The 21,137-nt window shown below is 40.3% G+C and overlaps 2 protein-coding genes across 2 annotated transcripts in view; one reads left to right on the top strand and one right to left on the bottom strand.

Moving 5' to 3' along the window:
* Window positions 1-13,927, top strand: part of IL16 (interleukin 16) — a 30,365-nt gene extending 16,438 nt beyond the window's left edge. The window contains exons 9-20 of the mRNA XM_051628626.1: window positions 28-241; window positions 1,335-1,452; window positions 2,626-2,758; window positions 3,188-3,275; window positions 3,953-4,428; window positions 6,816-6,957; window positions 8,065-9,160; window positions 9,643-9,826; window positions 11,405-11,506; window positions 11,912-12,164; window positions 13,074-13,199; window positions 13,453-13,927. Coding sequence (XP_051484586.1) covers window positions 28-241; window positions 1,335-1,452; window positions 2,626-2,758; window positions 3,188-3,275; window positions 3,953-4,428; window positions 6,816-6,957; window positions 8,065-9,160; window positions 9,643-9,826; window positions 11,405-11,506; window positions 11,912-12,164; window positions 13,074-13,199; window positions 13,453-13,646 — 3,126 coding nt within the window. The 3' untranslated portion in view covers window positions 13,647-13,927. The remainder of the gene's footprint in view (window positions 1-27; window positions 242-1,334; window positions 1,453-2,625; window positions 2,759-3,187; window positions 3,276-3,952; window positions 4,429-6,815; window positions 6,958-8,064; window positions 9,161-9,642; window positions 9,827-11,404; window positions 11,507-11,911; window positions 12,165-13,073; window positions 13,200-13,452) is intronic.
* A 1,635-nt stretch (window positions 13,928-15,562) lies between these two features.
* STARD5 (StAR related lipid transfer domain containing 5) lies at window positions 15,563-20,934 on the bottom strand. The gene is made up of 6 exons (XM_051628605.1): window positions 20,845-20,934; window positions 20,705-20,754; window positions 20,444-20,576; window positions 19,076-19,193; window positions 17,562-17,655; window positions 15,563-17,036 (listed from the first exon to the last, which is right to left on the bottom strand). Exons 1-6 carry the CDS (start codon window positions 20,932-20,934, stop codon window positions 16,889-16,891), a joined length of 633 nt encoding a protein of 210 aa, XP_051484565.1. The 3' UTR covers window positions 15,563-16,888.
* Window positions 20,935-21,137: the final 203 nt, after the last annotated feature.

The following is a 21,137-nucleotide window of genomic DNA, read 5'->3' as shown; positions in this document are numbered from 1 at the left end:
TCATTCATTATCTTTTCTTTCTAGCAGGCCAAAAAGGGTCTTCTGACACTTACAGTCAGGACAAGCTTCAGCACGCCTCATTCTGCTTCCAGTTGTCTGTCACCCCACTTGTGTCAGTCACTGAACTCTAGTACCTGCATAACCAAAGAAAGCAGCTCGTTCAGTTCAGAAAGCCCAACATTCTCATTAAATGCTACAAAACCCAATGACAGGGTCATCATGGAAGTCACCCTAAACAAAGGTAAGTACTAAAGTTAACTGAGCACTGGCAAACAAGGCACCACAAAACATTTTTCATTTGCTTTCTGAATATCTTTCTTCACTAAGTTGATTCTTTTCCTGAACTAAGTTTTATTAATATACTAAATAAGACCTTGGTGCCTTTCAGTGCTATCTATCAACAGCAGAATTTTGAGCACAATCTTTCCTCAAGAGCCATTTTTTTTTTGTTTTGTTTTTTTTTGTTTTTTTCCACTCAAGCATTGGAGTTGCATTCATATCCTTCATGTGAAAAAGTAAACCACTTGGCAACAGCTACCAGTTATTAAGCAGATATTGCAATTCTTACCTGTAATGATGCAAGCAGTTAACATCACTCTTGAACAGGCTTAAAACAAACAAAATACATATCTATGTCTTCTTGTAGTTCTTTCAGCTCCTCTCCAATTGTCATCATCTTCTATTTATAAGCAACCACTGGCAGAATGAAATTGACATTTAAATATGGGAACATCAAAGCACCAAAAAAAGCCAAGTCCCTATAAGGTACAAGTGTGACTTACCTAACACACAGGATCATCAGATCAGTGTGATTTTCCAGAGCTGAGAGTGCAAATTCACCAAAATATTGAGCTGTACTATATAAAATAGAAAGGAGATTTAGAAGGTATAGCAAACACTAGCTACCCCCCATCTTTCATTTTTGTTTGGTATTTCTTTCCTCTCTAATTTTTTATTTGGTTTTTTTTCTTTCTTCTATTATGTATCCTTTCAAAGTTATTTGAATTTTTCTGTAATGACATATATTTTACAAAATAAGCCTGCATTGAGTTGTGGCTGTGACACACCATTGATGAATTGCAAACAAGGTCTTGGAACCCCACAAGCAATATTGGTGTGCACTCACTTTTATCATGAGGGGGAAAAATAGGAAAAAAGAAAAAGGCAGTAGAAGCAGCAGCTAATATTGAATGTGAAACACTCGTAAGCACAAGACTTCAGTTCTGCTTTGTATAGAAATAAAACACCTGATTTGAAGACAGCTTTAAAAAAGGTCTCTCCAATGGTTTGTTTTACGTGCTTCATGTGTCTTCTTTTATGATTAATTCTTTCAGAGCCAGGTGTTGGCCTTGGAATTGGGTTATGTAGCATCCCTTACTTCCAGTGTATTTCAGGGATTTTTATTCACACCCTCTCACCAGGCTCAGTGGCACATATGGACGGAAGACTCAGGTAGGATGAAAAAGAGTATCGGTCTTATGTTGCAAGTTTTTATTGAATTTTATGTACTTACTTTTTACCTGTTTGGCCAGAAAGTCGTAGTAGTTTTGGGGAGTTTTGAGTTTAAAGCAAATGTGTTGTTGTGAGGGTATGAGCATGTCTATTTGGGATATGTGGTGTTTCTAGATATATAGCAACCCAGTGAAATTATTATCTCGTCCAGGCTGGGCTAGCTTTGAGGCCTTAGACAAAGATATAGCATTCTTCCTATAGGAGATTTCCAGATGAGAAAGTACCTGGAAAAACCCAAATATATGGCATATTCTGGCTTGTTTGAGCACTGCTTTTCCCTGACACAAGCTCCTCAAAAGCTACCGTCTTGCCCAGTAGAAACACAGATTTGCTGAAACGAGCTTTAGTTGGAATGCAGAAATTCTCTTCATAAGATTTATAACCAATTAGTAGTGTTGAACATATTTAGAATTGAACAGAAAGAAGCATATTCAGTAAAGGCTTTTTGGTTTAACTTTAGCTACTCTGTAATGCTCCTCTCTACATGCCTGCAACTTTAGCTGGAAGAAGTGTGGCCTTATTCTAATTGAAAGTTTGTAAGGCATGGCCAGTCAGCCTCTTCATCTTAGTGGGTATTTGCAGTAAAGCAGAGAAGGGCAGTCTCAGTTTCCATATAAGCCAAATTTGGATTTAATCTAGAAAGACACAGTCTAGCAGTCAACAGGATTACAATGGTTTGTGACTGGAATTTTTCTTTTACCAAGTTATACATATGTAGCGTGCAGCCAACATCCTTCCTGCCCTTAAAGAACACTAGCAGACCAATAAAGATGTGAAAAGTGAAATGTTGACTTGAAGGAAGGAAGATGTGGGTGGAAGCAGCAGCTGAGCTGCATAGAGCAGAAAGATCACAGATGCAAAGTGTGCATAGCTGAACATAAGGAAAGTTCAAAGATTGCATGCAACAAGGCAGTTAAAGCAAAAAAACCTTGACATCTAACTCATTTCCATTCCATTTTCTCTACTAGGAACAAGAAGACCTAATGGTTTAATGTATGATCAAATTAGAGGCCAAGCACAGGAATTTGCTTTTTGTATACTTTCATATGGGTGAGACAAGGTTGGAAGAAAATCTGGTTTTGTTTACAACCTCTTTTCTAAATATCTCTGTAGGTGTGGAGATGAAATTATTGAAATCAATGAAGCTTCAGTACAAAATATGACTCTTAATGAAGTTTATGCAGTGCTGAGCCATTGTGATCCTGGTGCAGTGCAGATTATTATTAGTAGACACCCTGAACCACAGGTACTGCACTCTGTATTCTTTCCGACTTTCAATAAAGCACATATTGAGAACTAAGACTAAGTGAGGGACCTGGTGCTAACCTAAAACAGGTGGAAAAATGCTGATAAATATGCTGACCCCTTTAAGGCATCACTGCACACAAACAAATCTGAGATATGCACTATCCTAAATATAATCATATAAGTATGAACTGTCTTAAATATAGTAATATAAACAACCAATATAAGTTGCACATCCATAGATATACTTCAGCTATACTGGAATATATAAAACATAATGGTGTGTACTTAGCTTTAAAATTAACTGATGTGTGATACCATTAGGTCTATTCATTTTCTTCAGAGGACTTGCAGGACTTAAAAATCTTTGTGAAAGGAATAAATGCCCCACAGCAACCTCCTGAAAGTAAAATGGTGTGGTATTTCCTAGGTGTCTGAGCAACAGCTAAAAGAAGCTGTTGCACAAGTTGTGGAAAACAACAGATTTGGCAAGGAGAGACATCAGTGGAGTACTGAAGGTAATGGAATAAGTGAGACATGGTAATTTTGACATAAAAGATATCTAGGGTGAGTACCTGCTGTATCAGAATCTTTGGTAACAGTGCAGTAACCCAGAGCAGAAAGGAAGAGGAAGAGAAAAGACCTCATCTGTCTGACAGCAAAATATTTCATGCAAATTTCCTCTCACTCTTGCTCATCCTTTCCAATTCATAACCTCTGCTTAAAGCTTTTCAAACAGCTGTCAGTAGGTGACAGGACATATGATAGCAAGGAGCTGCCTAACATGGGTGATGTCCTGGGGACAAACACCTTGTTAATCCTCTTGTCAGGAAAGGCTTGTGCATTTGCGATTAGAGCTATTTGCCCAGCTCAGCTCTGACATCCTGCCACAGGAACAAATCGCAATACTTCTCTTAGTGTCCTTGTTCCTTCTAAAGGAGCAAAGGAAAGAGAATCATCATCAGTAAACTGTATTGCTGAGAAATATGTATATTTATATATATGGAAAATATAACATTACTTCGCTGTTCAAGAAAGCAACTGTTGACTCTTTGATCTACAAGATTTTAACGCATGAATTATACTTTTGCAACAGCAGATTATGGTCTTTAGCTGCAAATTAAATCACCTGAATCTTATAAGTGAGTACCTTGCAAGTCTCTGAATAGACATTTTGAATATGTTCCTAACACAGGTGTTAAAAAGCTAGAAACAAGCTGGCATGGAAGACACTCCTGTGAAAAACACATTGAAAGGAATTCTGCTCATGGCAGCCGCAGGACACAGAAGCTAATGACCCGCTCCAGCAGTGACAGCAGCTACAACCCTAGGTCTTCATGTAGCAATGGTGATGCATACCAACTGACTGACCTGAAAGCAAGAGTACATAGCATTGATGTACCAATCACCAGGCAACCTGGCCTGCTGTACTCATTGTCTGGTAATAATTCAGAGAGAAATTCCCCTCCTACCTGTAGTGAGGGAGGTCGACCCTTGCAAAACACTAAGAAATCGTCAGAGATCCTCGTTAGAAAACCTAAATCATCAAAACCCAAACCTCCACCAAGGAAATATTTTAAGCAGGACTGTACATGCAATGAACAGTGTAATACAGACAGAAAAGAAAAACTTGTGTCGGGAGGGGCTGCATCACGTTCTGCAAGTGTTCAGGTAAAGCAAAATTTGCATTTTTTTTTCTTATGTTTGCATATTTGTAAGGCAGCAGAAGGAGGAAGGCAAAAACTTTGCATGACGTGAGGAAGAAAGAGAAAGTGTGCAAGAAGGGGGGGAAGGAGATGAGGCTCCTCTCTTGAAAGTAACATGTATCTTAGTGAAGCCAGTTTAGTTCAAAATGTGATGCAAACTAAGATCAGAAAGCAGATAAGTGTCTGAAGGAAATTTTCTTCCATATCAAAGAATCTGAGTTAAAATCCCAGTAAGAATGAAGGCATCCCTCACTGTTACTCCTGGTGAACATGCACCAGTGGTTGTATTGAGCACTCTCTGGTTCCAGTGCAACTGGAACAGTGATGTGCTTGAGACTGGAGGAGTTTGCAGTCTCTGATGTCATCTTGGTATGGTTGATCCTGACCTCAACACTTGCAGGATCAAATTGTCTAAAAAGTAGAGAAGTCATGAAACTACTTATTTCAGTAGTGGGTTTCTACTGGAAGAAAGCACCAGTGTGCTGTACAGCAGATACAGATGTCTTGGGTTTATACACATTTCTCAAGACCACAAGGTAATAAACAAACTTTTAAATTGCACATGCTGATGAGATACAAAATTTGAAAACTGAGTGTATATTTGTATTGAATTTCAGTTCTCCCTCTTACCTAAGACAGAACAGAAACTGTTTCACATTTGTCTGGGTGGGAGAGACTGTGAGATCTGCATGTTGAACTGAAGTCGTGGTTTTTTTTTAAAATGAAACCTCCTTCTCCTGGGTTTAGTAATATGTCAGCAGAAATCAGCAATGCAAACAAAAACCCCCACAGTTCCCAAGATACAGAGATCAAAATAAAATTATACAGCTCAGACTGAAGTCCATGTATAATGTTAATATACAAGAAAGTTTCAATTCAGCACCTCATGTAAGGTCACTCTTTTATCGTCCCCTAAAAAGAGAGCAGTAGAAACAAACACCTACAGCTACCAGAAAATGACCTTACAGAACTAAAATTCATGGAGAGAAGTACTTGTTGAACTTATCACTGCATGCATCTTATTATTTTTCAGTACTCAGATATTCTAAACGATAAGGAGAAAAACCCAAATCGTAAAATCAACAAAGTCTATGAAAATTCAACATAATTAAATGGAGAGAACTTCCTCTAGTAAGACAGCCTGTTAATCTCAGGGCAATAGCTCCTTCAAGTCTCTAGGAGAGAGTGTTTGTTACCTGGATGGATTTCAGATGATTAAGACAGGGGGTTTTTGTGTTTTTTGTTTGTTTGGTTGGTTTTTTTTGGTTTGGTTTGGTTTTTTAGCCTTTTTTCCCCGAACATTTAGTATTAGTCAGTTTGAGCCTGCATACCAGAGTTTTATGTGGGGGTTCTGCAGACTGTACAATTGCTTTTTCATAACCAAGAATGCTTAATTGGCATTTCTGACTGTGCTTTAAACTGCGTCGATAAAAAGGTAGGGATAGCTGTCATCAGTAAAGAAAGAGTAAGATCAAGCTGTCTGTTCCTAGTGCTTCCAAACTGACTGCTTCATTTACTGAATGCCTGGTGTCCACATTTAATAGCCACAGAACACAAGTGCAACTTTCAAGAAGGCCTTAGTAATCAGAAGACAGAGAATAAGGAAGTTGCATAACAAACACCACCCCATTACAGAAAACCTAAGAAATTGTTAAATTACTCATTTTTTCAAGACAATCTCGTTTGTTTACAGACTTTCATGCTCTGTTCTGTTTGGTTTTGGTTCCTATTAATTATCCTTGAGTTTAGCTACATAGCAGAGAACACTTCCAGTGTCACAGCAGAGCAGATGGTAACTTGGTGGCATTGGTTACAAAGGAATGAAGTAAAAATTCCAGAGCATGTGTTGATGATGTTGAAAGCAGCTTTTACTGCAACCTCAAACTAATCCTCTCTCTCTGTTTCCAGCCAAAAACAAGAAAGGAAGAGTTCTGAAACTGCAGTAATGATTTAGCTTGTCTAGCTTGTTCTTAAGGGCAAAAGGCTTCAACAGAGAAGTTTACTATGAAGTTAGAGGAAATTTGCCTGATTTGCAGAGGTCTGAGTGGCTGATTCTACAAAAATTGAAAATTACAGTAGGCAGACTTTTAGTTTATTATAAGTTTATTACTAATTTTTTTAGATGTTAATTGCATTTTTTCACAGTCTGTTTATCATATCATGCCAGCACTCTTGAAATACAGAATAAATTAAGTCCTCTGAGGATTACATTTCAACCAGAATTGAAGGCTTGGTTTCTATTCAATATTTCCTTCCAGATTAAAAACAAATTTAATTTTTTTTCTACAGATTAATATATAGTGTGGTTTATAGAATTATATTCTCACAGATTTCTGTTTCCTGTTTGTTCAGCAGGAAGTTAGAGAACCAATGATAGAGGGACATCAAACTGATGTAACCCACAGTGTCTTTACCACTTCTCCTACAGCAGATGATACTGAACACACAACTGCTGTTCCAGCAGGCAGAGATCAAGAAAGAAAAGCAAGTTTAGGTATGTTTAATTCCATGAACTTTTTTTTTTTGCAGCTGAACCTAGTGTTTAGTTTGGATTCCAAAATGCTATCAAGCTGACTTCACCTTTCTCTTTAAATGTAGGCTTCATCCCATACCTGTGAATTTTGGGGTGAACTGATTAAATTTCAAATTATTGATTAATCATGAAAAAAAGGGAAAATTATATCAAAAGAAACATATTGGGTGATTTACTCTAAAACATGTTAATGGACAGGTACACTAATGCTGTATTTCTTCAGATGAAACTGCTTACTTATATTGAAAATTTGATATTAGCTTTAACACTGCTAAAGGACATTTTTATACATAGTTTCAAGGCTCAAGTGTTGCAATGGTACAAACCACTGATAAGGAAACAGTGCTAAGGGGACTAGACAATCTCAATAGCTGTTTTACAACATAAACCAATATGTAATTCTGTAACTTCTGGTTCAGATAATTAAAAGCATAATAGTACCTTTCAAAAATATATTTACACTGAAGCAGATAACAGTAACTGTGCAACTGCACAAAAAAGATGTGTTGCTATTCAACCCTACCGTATCTAACATTGAAATGCTTAATCAACCTGTGATGTAAAAAAATACTGCTACATTAGAATTGAGTTTTTACTTACTAGAGAAATACAATGGAAATGCCTGTGTAAATTTAAGGAAGCATAAACATCAGTCAAAGGTCTTTACAGGAGATTCTTTTTAAAGAAGGTAGGAAAGAAAAGCTATTTTTAGATGAATGTTCTGTAACACCAGCTTTTTCACTAGGCTGCAATCAACATTGCAATTTTAGCCTTCTATTTTAACTGTTATAGCCTCTGTCATGACTCCAGCACCCTAGAATTTCAAGCTACTTTTAGAATTTGCTGACCTTTTAGAGAAGGGATGCTGTAAGTAAGAGCCTTGTTTTTCAGTGCCAGGAATTGGAAATTTTAGATCAAGAGTTGCAAAGTTTAAAAAAGTTTAAACTTTTCAAAGTACCTATAGGAGGCTTGAATGAAATTAAAATCTAATTAATTAATTGCAATGCATAGATAAGGGATAGAGAAGTAGAAAGAGGCTTTTTTGTAATCAGTGCTTCTCTCATACAGGAAATCAACTTTCATCAGTAAGAAGACCCATACTTAAAAGACAAGCACATGTAGATTATAGCCTTGATACAACAACAGAAGACCCTTGGGTTAAAATTTCTGACTGCATAAAAAGCTTATTTAATCCTACCATGAGTGGAAACAACGTCCACTTAGATTTGCAACCTGGTATTGGCGCAAATAAAGAGCATCAAAACCAAAGCAGCTCAGAGACAGCCCTGAAGAAATCAGAATCAGAAATGATTGGTTCAAAAGTGCTAAAATCGGATGAAAATGACAGCGTGAAAAAGGGTCCTCCTGTTGCACCTAAGCCAGCCTGGTTTCGCCAAAGTCTGAAAGGACTGAGGAAAGCAAATTCAGATCTAAAAACACCAGCAGATCAAAGCCCTCCTGACCTTAAGAGTATTTCCAGCAAAGAACTGCAATCCAGTTTATCCCGTGTCTCTCCCGGGGGATCATCAATAAAACAAAGAATAAGCTCATTTGAATCCTTGAGTGCTCCACAGTCACCTGAAAGAATACAACGAAGGTTTAGCCTGAAACCGTCAGCCCAGAAAGAACACTCTCCTACTGCAACAGGGTCAGAAGCAGCTCCAGCTTGTTCAAACCAAGCCTTTCTCCAACATTGTGAAACTAGCCAACAACAGTCAAAGTCACACATGAGTACAGGTGCAAAAAGCCTAGGCAGATCTTCCTCTCCCAGGGAGGTCCTGTTGTCTAACTCAGAGAAAAACATCAATGCCAACACTGAAAATTCCTCTGGTCTCTTAACTACAGCAGCCACTGCAACTCCCCATCTTGTGTCAGTAGCAAAGGCACACAGCCAAAGATCACGAAGCTTCCCACTTACTGCTACCCAGTCTTGTGAGATGATGAAGCCATATGATGAAAAGTGTAGCAAAATCTATTCCATCAGCAGCCAGGTGTCATCTGCTTTAATGAAATCTTTGCTTTGCCTTCCTCAGTCTCCAGTCTCTTCTGGAAGCAGTGAATGGGAAACTCTAGACAGATTGTCTCAGTCCACTGTGGAGGAGGATGGGACTTCTTTCTCATCTGCAAGTGAGAATCATCACCAAGATACTGGTTTTTCTCTAAAGTAAGATATATTTAAAATTCAGATTTGCATTGGTGAGCATCTGTGTTGATCTGCTGATGGAATAACATTCTAAAGTAGTAGCACCCAATAGTAAAGCACAGACTAAGTGATGAACTACTTAAAGCACAAGGTTTGAATGACTTACATGGCCGTTACACTTGGTTTTTAATTTGCACTATGTAAGCACATGACTATTTCACACTTCCTCCTACTTAAGAAGGAATATTTCTAGCATGTTCATGATAAAGGAGATCAATCTGGTTTTGCCTGGGGCCAAGAGATTATTCTTGCTCTTTAATGTGATGGCTCCTAATTCTGTGAAACTAACATGTTTAATTATACATTTTCATGTATCTATAATACTAAAGGAGCTACCACCCAAATTTAATAAGAAGACTGCTTCAATATTGTCTGTGCTATGATTTTGTGGGTTTGTTCTTTCTTAATTCAATTTCTTTTTTATTCCTGTCACAATGGGACAGCCTCTCTGAGCTAAGAGAATACACTGCGAGCCTAGCAGACAATGAGAAAGAGGAAGAGGCACAGGAACACAGCTCACCTCAAGCATCCGCTGTGTCAGGGCAGTCTGTCATCTCTCTGCTTTCCCCTGAAGAGTTAGCAAAGCTTATAGAAGAAGTCAGATCACTAGATGAAGCAACCTTAAAGGTAAACCTGCTTTTTCTTTTTGTGCGGGAGTTTCAGAAAGCTGTGGAATGGATGCACCTGCTTAATCTTTGCAACTTGATATTATAACAAATATAACCGTCATCTCAAAATGTACCAGTAGTATTGTTTAGCTCTTTTGATAAAAAAAAATCTTAAAGAAGTCTTCTAATATATTTAAGCAAGAGTAAAACTTATTTAATTATTAGAATGACAGTTATTCAGCAGGTAAGATCAGTGTATGCAGAAGTAGGCATCGATAATTTTGAGGCTTTTTTTTTTTTTTTGGGGGGGGGGGGGGGGCTGTTCCTGTCTGAGATACCCAATGCCTCATTTTTGGGACACTGAGCAATCTTCAGTCTAACTGTACTAATCTGGAATTGCGATGAAGCTCAGAATAAGTAAAAATCAAGGTTAAATGTGTGCGTTCTGGAGCTATCAAGACTTTTGAAGGTTGCTCATGTTCAGAGAAAAAGGAGGTAAGATCCAGAGCACTGAAAACAATTCAGCTTCTGCTGGCAGCCAAGTGCTTGCTTTGTAAGACACTTCAAGCTGTGCAAAGCAGCATAACTGCACAAACACACCAGTGAGCCTAAGCAGGGACAGTTTTGCCTCTTAACTAAAGGCAGCGGAGCATGGGTAAGATGTCTATGCCTGCCTGTCAGGATACCAGGTAGACATATTCTTACCTCAGAGATTAATTCTTCCTGACTACATCAAACTCTGCTAGCGTGTTGCAATCAAAAAGCAAACTGACAAGCAGAATTTATGAAAGCCACATTTTGTATCAATTTGTGTTTCCTGATGATATTCCATGTTGATATTTTTTTCTGATTAGCAGTAAAGGCTATTTTGCAACGTTGCCCCCAGCAGGACATCAACCTCTCTCATGTAAAGTCTTCTGTTTTCATGGAATTTTAAGGATAATCTCTGAGCAGCACATAGCTCTGCCTAGTTGCAGATGACCAGTGGATTCAATGTTGGAAGGAAACAAGACACAGTATCAAAAGATACAACTACAACTGCTCACATAACTGAACACGATTGTGAAATTGTGCTCAAGAAAGCCATGTTTCTTTAGGAAACTAGGTTGTTACTCTATACAAATTCATCTTTGGGATAACACCATCAGAGACAGCTTACTCTATCTATCACAAGAACATTGTCAAAAAATAAAAATAAGACTGAGAAGGAATTTTTTAAACTTTGACGTTTATGTCCCTGTAAGTTGTGTGCCAAATTATTTTTCCATTTTTTCAATGAAAAAGTTGCTTATCATGATTCAGCACTATTTTATTTTTCTCTACAGTACATAACTATACTCTTAAATATAATTTATGGTCTAGATCCAACTGATAATCTGTTCACCAAAGCAGAACAATTTTTGACACAGAACAGCATTTTATCAAATAGGTAATTGATAGGCAAATTTGATCAAACCCAAATACTCAACGTGTCTAAGTATTATGCTTATGCCACCAAGTATCATTATAAAATGCACAGCGAACAAAAAGAAAACATGCTGATTTCCCAGTCATCTTGACATATCCATTGGGAGACATAATTTCTTTCTCTGTCTAGGAATTTGATGATATTCATGTTACAATTTTGCATAAAGAAGAAGATACGGGGCTTGGATTCAGCCTAGCAGGGGGCATTGATCTAGAAAACAAAGTGATAACTGTAAGTAGCATCATTCTTAAAACATACTCCAAAACCACCTACAATATCTAAAAATCTATGAGGGGAGCACATAGACATGAAAAGGGTCTGGAAACAAGAGACTAGCTCCATGCTTTCTTCCTGCCACTAGCAGAGCAGCAAGAGGGTCAGGAAGAAGCATGGGCAAGGTATGTGCCATGGGCAGCAAGGCTGTGGCCATCTGACACTGGGGCTGAACAGATCACCTATCTGCTTGAAGAGGGCTGTGCCCAGGATAATTCCTCTACAAATTTATTCAGCCCCAAAATGTGCTAGAAGCCACTTGCTCCTGTCAAAGAATGGAAAACGCACACTGTAAAAAGTATTACCTGAGTGATTTAGTGATCTCTCCTTTTTTCCTCTTTGTGTGCATGTGCTTGTCAATAGGTTCACAAAGTGTTTTCCAATGGACTAGCATCTCAGGAAGGAACTATTCAGAAGGGAGATGAAGTACTGTCCATTAATGGGAAGTCTCTTAAGGGTGCAACTCACAATGATGCCTCAGCAATCATGCGACAGGCTCGACAACCCAGACAGGCTGTTGTCGTCACTAGAAAAGCTAAAGATGGAGAAAAAAATCTCAATGTTTCAACTGGTTCTTGTGTCTCTTCAGTAGCAAGTGATGTCCTACAGGAATCTGGTGAGTAAGCTCAGTGGCCTTACCTTGCAGCCCCCATCTACTATGTGCTTGCTCATCACCTGAAATCCAGGTGTTCATAAAGCAGCTCAACATTGACTGTGTAAATCCAAGAACCATTATTAAAGACAGCATGGTTTATCAAACATTTCTGAAACAGACATTTGGCACAACTTTCCTGGAAAGGGAAAGAATGAATGGATTTCTAAAATAAAGAAGCCCTCTGAAAAAAAAACGTGATCCTCTGTATGAATTTCTGTAGACATATGAAGAATATTACTGAAGTAATGCATCTAATTGAAGGTATAATGACAGCTCAGTGAACAATGGGTCTTTATTCTAATGTTATTAGATTCTAGTTTACGAGACTTTTTCTCTGTGAAAGAAAATTTGGTTTGGACAAACAAGGTACTATTGTTTGATATAGCCGGTGGTTACATCTGAAACAAGGCAAGCTCAGATTTTGCAGAACCTTTCACATTCTTGAGATATTTTTGTGTTTTGTTTTGTTTTTTTCCCCTCAAGAATAAGCTGAAGATGTCCAGATTTATTTATGAATTGCAAATAAATATTAGCAACTTTGTAGATGACAACAATTTCATAACTAACATCAGGTAAAATACTTTTCCCTTAAACTTTGTTCACTGAACAGATTTTTCTAATACTAGTAAATGTCACCAACTTTCATTGTTGTATTTCCAGTCTGCCATGAATTCAAACACAACTTTCTCACTCCCAGGTTCCTAGAGGGCCTTATAATGACAAACAGAGGAATTAAAAGTTATAGTTGTATGTTTCAACTGGAAGTTTAGCTTGTCTTTGCAAACAAAACAGAAGTTCATTTTTGGTAACAGATGTTTTAGCTTGTCAGACTACGTGGTGCCCATCTGCTAACTTTCCATTTGCTTCCAGCAACTGAAGATACAATCTGCACTGTAATGCTAGAAAAAACACCTGCTGGTTTAGGATTCAGTCTGGAAGGAGGGAAGGGTTCTATTCATGGAGATAAACCCATCACCATCAACAGGATATTTAAAGGTAAACACACTTAAATACAACCCTGGCAGGTTCTTAGCTGATGCAAACTTGTCCCCTTCATAACTGATTTATATCCATGAAACCGGTATTTTTTTGTAAATGCAGCATTACCCTGTGCAGTGCCAGCATTATGTTGGCATAAGAGAGACGAGGTGGTTTATACCAAACATGCTGGTGATCTCTAAAAACTGAAAGATATGTTAGAAGACTCTTCCATGAAAAGAATTAAAGGAAATTAATTTTCTTTCTCCAGGGACTGAATTAGAAAAAAGCAGCTCTGTTCAGCCTGGTGATGAACTATTACAAGTGCACACAAGTGCCATGCAGGGACTCACTCGATTTGAAGCGTGGAATATAATCAAGGCGTTACCTGATGGGCCTATCAGAGCTATCATCAAGAGGAAGAATAAAAGCTTTATTACCACCAAGTCATCTGGAACTTTGTAAGGGAAGGAATTAGACTACTGCCCATATTACAAACAAAAAAGGAAAAAAGGATGTTATGCCTTGCAACCATTTGGGTACCACAGGAAGATACTCAGAAAGCACATATGAAAAGTACACATCTTATGGCCAGTTCCAGAGCAAGCTGTCTGGGGTAAAATAAAATGTGCACAAAATGGGCATGATTCTTATTTCCACATTCAGAAACAGATATTAAAAAGTGTAGAATTATAAAATAATGACTTTATTAACAATATACTGGTTGTAATAAAATGTGACAGCTATAGTACTCTCCTGTTTTAAGCCATTAACTTAACCAAATATCAGAAGCACATTCTGTGTTAAGTTTTCATCCTACTCTACAATTCTTGCTTCCTTCCTTGCCTTCCCAGGAGGAAGAAACATCTCTACAAACCAACAACTAAACACTGCAGCAAATGAAAGCCCTTAGAAAATGTGAATGGGGCACAGAAAGGGAGACGCAAATTTGTGAGTCAAGACAATAACGTGCCCTGAAAAACTCCAGCTTTTCTATTCAAACCACAGAACACCCAGAACAGTCAAAACCTGCCTAGGGTAACTTATTTACTCACAGCCAACAGAGCCAGCTCACCTCCAACAGGCAAACGCGGGGAGGGAGCATCTCACAGTTTTGCAAGGGCAGGCAGGAAGCTGAGGGTAATGTAACAGGGGTCTTTCTGACCTACCTCCGGCCAGAACTCTTGAAGGAGCACAGCAGGAAAGTGACAAGGCCATTTAGAACCAGCTCTTGCTTCTAACCACACATATGTTGAAACACCTTTTTGTTAATTTAGTACCAGAAAGTACCAGCGAGAGTATCTGGGGATTAGAAGTTCTGAATCCAACTGTTTATTCTGGAAACACTAAATAACCTGGAGATAAATGTATGCTTCAAATGCTGCTACTGGCATTTTGGCAGTGCCCTCTGAGCACTGTATGGAATTCTAACAGCAGCAACATGTATCCTCTGTGGTAAGATGGTGTTGTTGGGTCTTCTCTGACTTATTTCACAAAAGGAAGAGATGCAACATCAGGATGGAAGTAGTGACTTGCCAGTTGAAAGCCAGGTGGCTGCACTGGTTATTGTTCTTGGTTGTTCACTTTCCCATAGCCAGGAATTTGCTGCATCCTTCCTCAGTTACTTGCTTTCACAAAACCATAAACAGCAGGAGTTCAGAAGCTATTATCTATGCACTTAACACAATGTCACAGGAACAGCAATTCAGAGAAAGGGATGTAATCTTTGCCAGTATCTTTGCCAGAACATTTCCATCTCCAGCTTTGCAGAGCAGAAGGCCAAATGTTAAGGGGTTTTAAATACTTTGGATGGAATGTGTTAACACTCAGAAAGGGGATTCCTAAGTCACTGCAAGGAAGAGCCTCTCTTGCCATCTTTATTAATGAGAGTAATTAAAAATAATAATATAATAAATAGCTAATAAAAAGCCCCGTTGTCTGCAAAAGGTTTACTTGCAGGAATAATGAGTGGTGACCTAAGCTCTGCTCCTTGAACTTTTTGCTAACTAAATTAATCATAATCCTGCAAAGACTTGCCAAGATACTGAACTTCATGCCTAACAAATGTAGTACATTTAGGTAAATGTGTATGAACCCAAATCTCTCCTCAGTGAATACGTTGCTCTGTAAGCACAGAAAGCAGCAGTCTAAATTGGAAATAAGGACCAACTAAGGACAAAGATGCTGGGAGAGTGAGTGATCTCACCAAAACACCTTTATTCCCACTTAGTGGGGAGTGTAAACGACCAAAGCCTTCTCCCTGCCTCACTACCTTGAATTCAGAGACATGCTGGACGTTCAGGTGGCTCTTCTGTTTCCTTGATGGCAAAGCAGACGCATGAGGAACCATTTTAAAAGAAAACCCAGAAAAAACAGCGAGATGTAGCAGGAAAATATTTATTTAATCCCAGAGTTTTTACATCTTTGTACACATAGGAGACTAGATTAAAACCTTCTTCCTTTAAAAATCTATTCCATAGGGTGAGATTTACAGTGAAAAACTTGTGTGCAATTCCATGTCCTATACTAAATTTAAAACAAATACAGGGACAGAAAGCAGAGCACATTAACCTTGTTAAATAATTGAACTACAGCATTAAAATCATAACCTGCATTTAAACATCTTATTAGTTTTCCTTTTGCAATTATATGTAATCCACACTAATGTTTGACATTCCTGCAGTAACCAGCACCACAAAGATTTTCTAAAGCTGGATACATCACTGCACACAAGGTCAGGAGATGATTTCCCAAGACATGTGAGACAAACCAGGCTTGGAAAAAAAAAATAAAAAAATGCAATGTCCTCCTGACCTGTCAAGACTAAACTACAGAAAAGATTACTTACCCGTTAAAACCTCTCACCAGAAGAGACTGAAAAACTTTCAAGTGCAGTTAAAAAATGGTAATTTCAAGTACATTTAAAAAAAAAAGGCAAGTAAAGTGCTTAATCCTCTTTATTGTCACTATGCGAGTGTAGTTTGTTTCACAACATTGTGGAAATGACTGGTTTTGGTAAAGAGAGGAGAAAGGAAGAGTGTCTAATTGCCAACCCACAGGCCTATTAATTGACTTTCACTGGTAGATTTAATTTAGAAAAAAACACTTCAAGGCATATTTACCATCAGTACTGAAGTCTGATGGAACAAACAAGTGGGATTTGTCCAGTTTGTTCTGGTGTTCACCATTTAGACCCACCAAAGCATCTCAGCAGCTCTGTGAGTGCTGGCAGCAAAAGAGCTCCCACTTCATTTCAAGAAGGAACAATGTTCCAGAGGAGTCTGCAGAGAGCTTCAGAGAACAAACGGGGCTGGCCTGCACCTGGCTAGTGCTGTAGTGCTGAGTGGGTTTTAGCAATGCTTCTCCTCACTGACATTGACCAAGTATGGCCATAAACAGACCTAGAACGTGCATCTTCTCCCTGCAGACAGGCAGCAGTGCTGCCTCCAGGATTCTTCCACCCTCTAGTGTGATATTTATCTAATTATGAAAATTAAGGATATTGTATTAAAAAAGAGTGCATTGCTTTGAATAGAGACAGGCAGAAAATACCGCTTTAAAAATATACTCAATCCGTTGTTTCCCTTTCACCTTTCCTTAATATCTTTGCTGGTAGTAAAGTCCTGTAAGACCACCTTCCTACTTTTAACCTCAAGCTGCCATTTTTTTTTCCTATCCTCAGCTGGTGATGTCAGCTACTGGTCTTGTCATGCTTTTAATTCCTTAACAGCTTTGCCCAGATTGCTGTAAAATCCAGCAATGCTAGCTGGAAAGAAGGAATCAACCACCGTCTGGGGAAGAAAGCCACCAAGATCAGTCTGAAAGAAACTGAGGAGCTGAGTCCTGTTGGGTTCCCTGTAAAGACAAGGCAAGTGTTTTTTATAGCCAGCAGTTAAAAAGCATTAAGAACTTTACAATGACTTTTATATGCATTATCTGATTATAGATATTTCCAAGTACTTTTAAAAAAAACCCCAACAAACAACAGATGTTAATTCTGAATTTGAATGAATGTGGCTATCCCCACGAGTCACATTACAGTTAAAGTAGGTCTTATTTGGGTTTTTGATTCTGCTCATGAATTATGGCAATGTAATGACACGCACTGACCAAAAATTAGGACCATACTTCTATGTTCTGCTGGATCTCTGCTAGATCAGCAAGAATTCTACAATGATAATGGGTCCTGTAACTAATTCATTGCACAAAAAAAGAGAACAGGAAGGGTACTCAACCACATTGAGAACCAGTCAAAAGAAGAGAGAAACATGTTATTGCCAAAAGGCTACAGATCATGCTCAGCCACATTGACACCAACACACCACACCTTGGGTAAGAAGTGCTTTAGAATACACAACATTCAAACAGATCACTTCTTACCCTGGAAGAGGTACACAGAAACAGCCACAGGGGTAATTAAAACCTCTCACGAAATTTGGTTGAGGAGGGCACAGTGGGTGTTCCACATTGGTGGCTGTAAGAGAAATCATCCAAGAAAAGTGTCATTGTCACAGAAGATGGAAGTGTCCTTCGTACTCAAAGCACCAGCTGAGAAGCAAACTTACTATATCAGAGTAAATTTAAGAATGGAGCATAATCTTTTCAGTGTGGGGCTGTGCTATACAAGGGGTGAGGAAAAGACTGTTAAAGGAACCACTCTGGCCATGGAATGGAGAAATCAAGGAAGTGTTATATTTAGAAGCAACTGTTACTGAGTTCTGGAGCTAAGAATCAAGACACTTTGAGGAAGTTTCATTTAACCTATGTGGTGTGAGGCACTATTTTTCTAGAGAGGTCATTCAAGTTACTTCCAACAAACCCCTGCCACAGAGGTTTATGCCACTTGACTGCTCAGAAGCTGCTCTCTAGCAAGTACATAAATTCCTAGCAAGGCATTCCTGAACAGCATGGGAAAATGGGACAGCTGAACAGCAGGGCAATAAAAGCACTAACTTGTAACAGGTAAACAACAGCATTAAAGTGCAAAACCAAAGAAATATCCTTCCACACAGTGGCAGCCCCTAAAAAAATGCACTATTTGGTTTCATAAGAACAAGTATTCCCACAGACAGGAGTGGTACATTTATTCAATAGCTTTGCAAAACGTAGAGGTGTTGCAGAAAACGTTAAAACAAAGTTTAGAGTCCAGAGGAGGGGCACAAAGAACATCAGAGGGCTGGAGAACCTCTCCTAAAAAGACAGGCTGAAAAAGTTGGGGTTGTTCAGCCTGGAGAAGTCTCTGGGGAGACCTTATAGTAGTCTTCCTGCAAGGAAGCTGGGGAGGGACTTAGCCCATAGTACATGGGTTAATGGTTTTAAACTGGCAGAAGGTACATTTAGGTCAGACATTAGGAACAAATTCTTTGGTGTGAGGGTGGTGAGGCACTGGCATTGGTTGCCCAGGGAAGCTGTGGATTCTCCCTCCCTGGAAGCATTCAAAGCTAGGCTGGATGGGGCTTGGAGCAACCTGATCTAGGAGGTGTCCCTGACCACGCAGGGGAGTTGGAACTAGATATTTAAGGCCCCTTCCAATCCAAAACCATTCTATGATTCTATGACTCTAAAAGGGACTCCTTTTAGAAAATTCTGTAAACCCTTAAGAAAAAACAAAAGCACACACAAAAGAATCCCTATAACTTAACTGTAAATGAAATACTTATTCAATCTCAAAAGCATAGCAAGGGAAGAAACCACAGGCCAACAATATCGTAATCTGAATATTAATGTGACTCACATACTCTGTCTGAGGACAGTCATGTAAGAGTCACTAGTATTTTATCTTCTGACCAAGACCAGGTCAACAGTTACTACAGAGCATGTTATTTACTTTTTATTTTAAATTTACTTCTGGTTGCTGCTGGTTATCTCTTAACGTGACGACACAAGCATCTTACCAGCAGAGAGCATCGTCCCATCTTCGTACTGCTTCACTAGCACCACATCCACAAATTCTCTTGGTGAAATAGTCCTCATGAAAGCTGAAGGGGTTGTGGTTCTGCACACAGAGACAGTCTGGAAGTCACAAAACAGTTATGTCAGCTGATGCTTTCAAAAGTACAGAAGAAAAATCCTTGGTGCTTTCAGTTACATTTTATAAGCTGCATCAGAGTCCCTGTTCCACCCTTTCTTGAACAGAATGCAAACCAGCACAACCAAATGGCACTGCAGTGTGCTGATGGAAGGCAGCTTGATGGAAACAAAGAGTAATAGTATGTTGCTTCCAGGTTGTTTAAAGACAGATACCACAAGGGATTCTGAAAAACAAGTCTAGCACATTTGTGCTCACAGGACATTTAAAAAGCTTCTCCTTTCCAGGATGCACCGTATCACATGGAACACACCTTGGATACGCTACCCTTCCTCTTCTATGGAGGCTTTGTGGTTACAGGCTCCCCAGAGCAGAGGTTTCTACCACATTGCTAAGTTCTGCCAAGCCTGATGAATTTCAATGGCAGGTTGCAGCATTTCTGAAGTTTAAGTTTACAATTAATACTAAATGCCTATAAGGTTCCTCCAAAAAAAAAAAATAAAAAAAAATTAACTTGCACAAACATTCCCAGGACTGGCAGTGTCTGCAACCTGGCTGCTTCTGAGCACCTACATCAACTTCAGATTTAGGGATCTAAATCCAATGTCCTTTGATTTTTCTACCTCACTTAAAAATAATAATAAGATATTAGACTGTATAAATGCAGCAGCAGAAACTACTGCTCACACACGAGTCTTTTCATCTGTAATACTCCAAGGGCAGCATCCCCAGTTTAATGACAGACAGTGAGGCAAAGCCGGGGTCAGTCAGGGACAAGAGCAGCGTGACCGGTGCCTGCAGCGCAGCCTGTGCTGCCCTGCTGAAGGAAGGGGCCTTGGGGAACAGACATGAGCCCTCACTGCTTAGCTGAGTCTGTGTGTTCCTGTGCCTCCCCTTTCCTCCACAGAAAAAGTTGTTTAAAAAAATCAGATACTTAGCTTGATCTGCAGAGTCAAAAACAACATTATAACATTCTTCAGTGTTATAAACGTACATATTTTTAAGCATGTGGCACTTAAATGAATGAATCAGAGATTCCTTTCGGAAAGATAAGGGGAAAGGAAGGGGAGGGGAGGGGAGAGAACGGGAAAGGAAGAAACCAAGACGCGCAGTCCCGGCGCAGCCAGGCTGCTCCGGGAGGCTGCCCAGCCTCCCGCCCGCGGGCTGCCCCAGAGCCGCTGCTCCCGAGCACAGCGCTGCGCTCCCCGGCCCAGCACGGTTTTAAGGAACTCACATCGCTGACGGCTTCGATGACCTCGAAGTCCTTCACGTTTGGGTCCCACTTGGTCCTGCGGCCGCCGGCCACCGGCTTGATGCACTCCCAGACATCCCGGGGGCTGGCCGGCACGATCCCCTCTCCCCGGTACCTACACGGCGGGACGAAACGAAACCAGAACCCTCCGGCTCCAGCCTGCCCGGCCGCGGACACCCCGCGGGGGGCGATCCCTCACCCCGGCGCCTGGGGACACGCAGGTGGGGAGCCGGCCGTACTCACAGGTTGCCAGCAAACTCGGTGGAGGGTCTCCAGGAAACCGAAACCTCGCTCTGCGGGGAGGCGAAGCCTTCAGCCGCCGCGCCGGGCCAGCCCCCCCCCCCGCCCCTCCTCAGCCGCCCCCGGCCCGCCCGCCCGCTCACCGTGCGCCGGCAGCCCCGCCAGCCGCCCGAGTCCCGCCGGAACAGCCCCATCTGCTCGGCCGCCGCCTCGGCTCGTCCCGTGTAGTCCATGGCGGGCGGGGCGGAGCCGCGGACGCGGCCTATGAGGGCTCCGGGCCGCTCCGCCCCCTGGGCCGATGGCAGCGCCGCCCCCTCACCTGAGCGGCCGCGGCCCCCGCCGCCCCGGGGGCTGCCTTGTGTCCCCGCAGCGCTCCGCGGAGACGGCGGGGCTGGGGCCGGACATCCAGGCCATGCCGGGAGCCGCGGGTGGCCGT

Source organism: Apus apus, chromosome 10, assembly GCF_020740795.1.
Source record: "Apus apus isolate bApuApu2 chromosome 10, bApuApu2.pri.cur, whole genome shotgun sequence".
Taxonomy (NCBI): Eukaryota; Metazoa; Chordata; class Aves; order Apodiformes; family Apodidae; genus Apus; species Apus apus.
The sequence above is the reverse complement of the archived record's forward strand: the minus strand, read 5'-3'. Positions and strand labels throughout refer to the sequence as shown.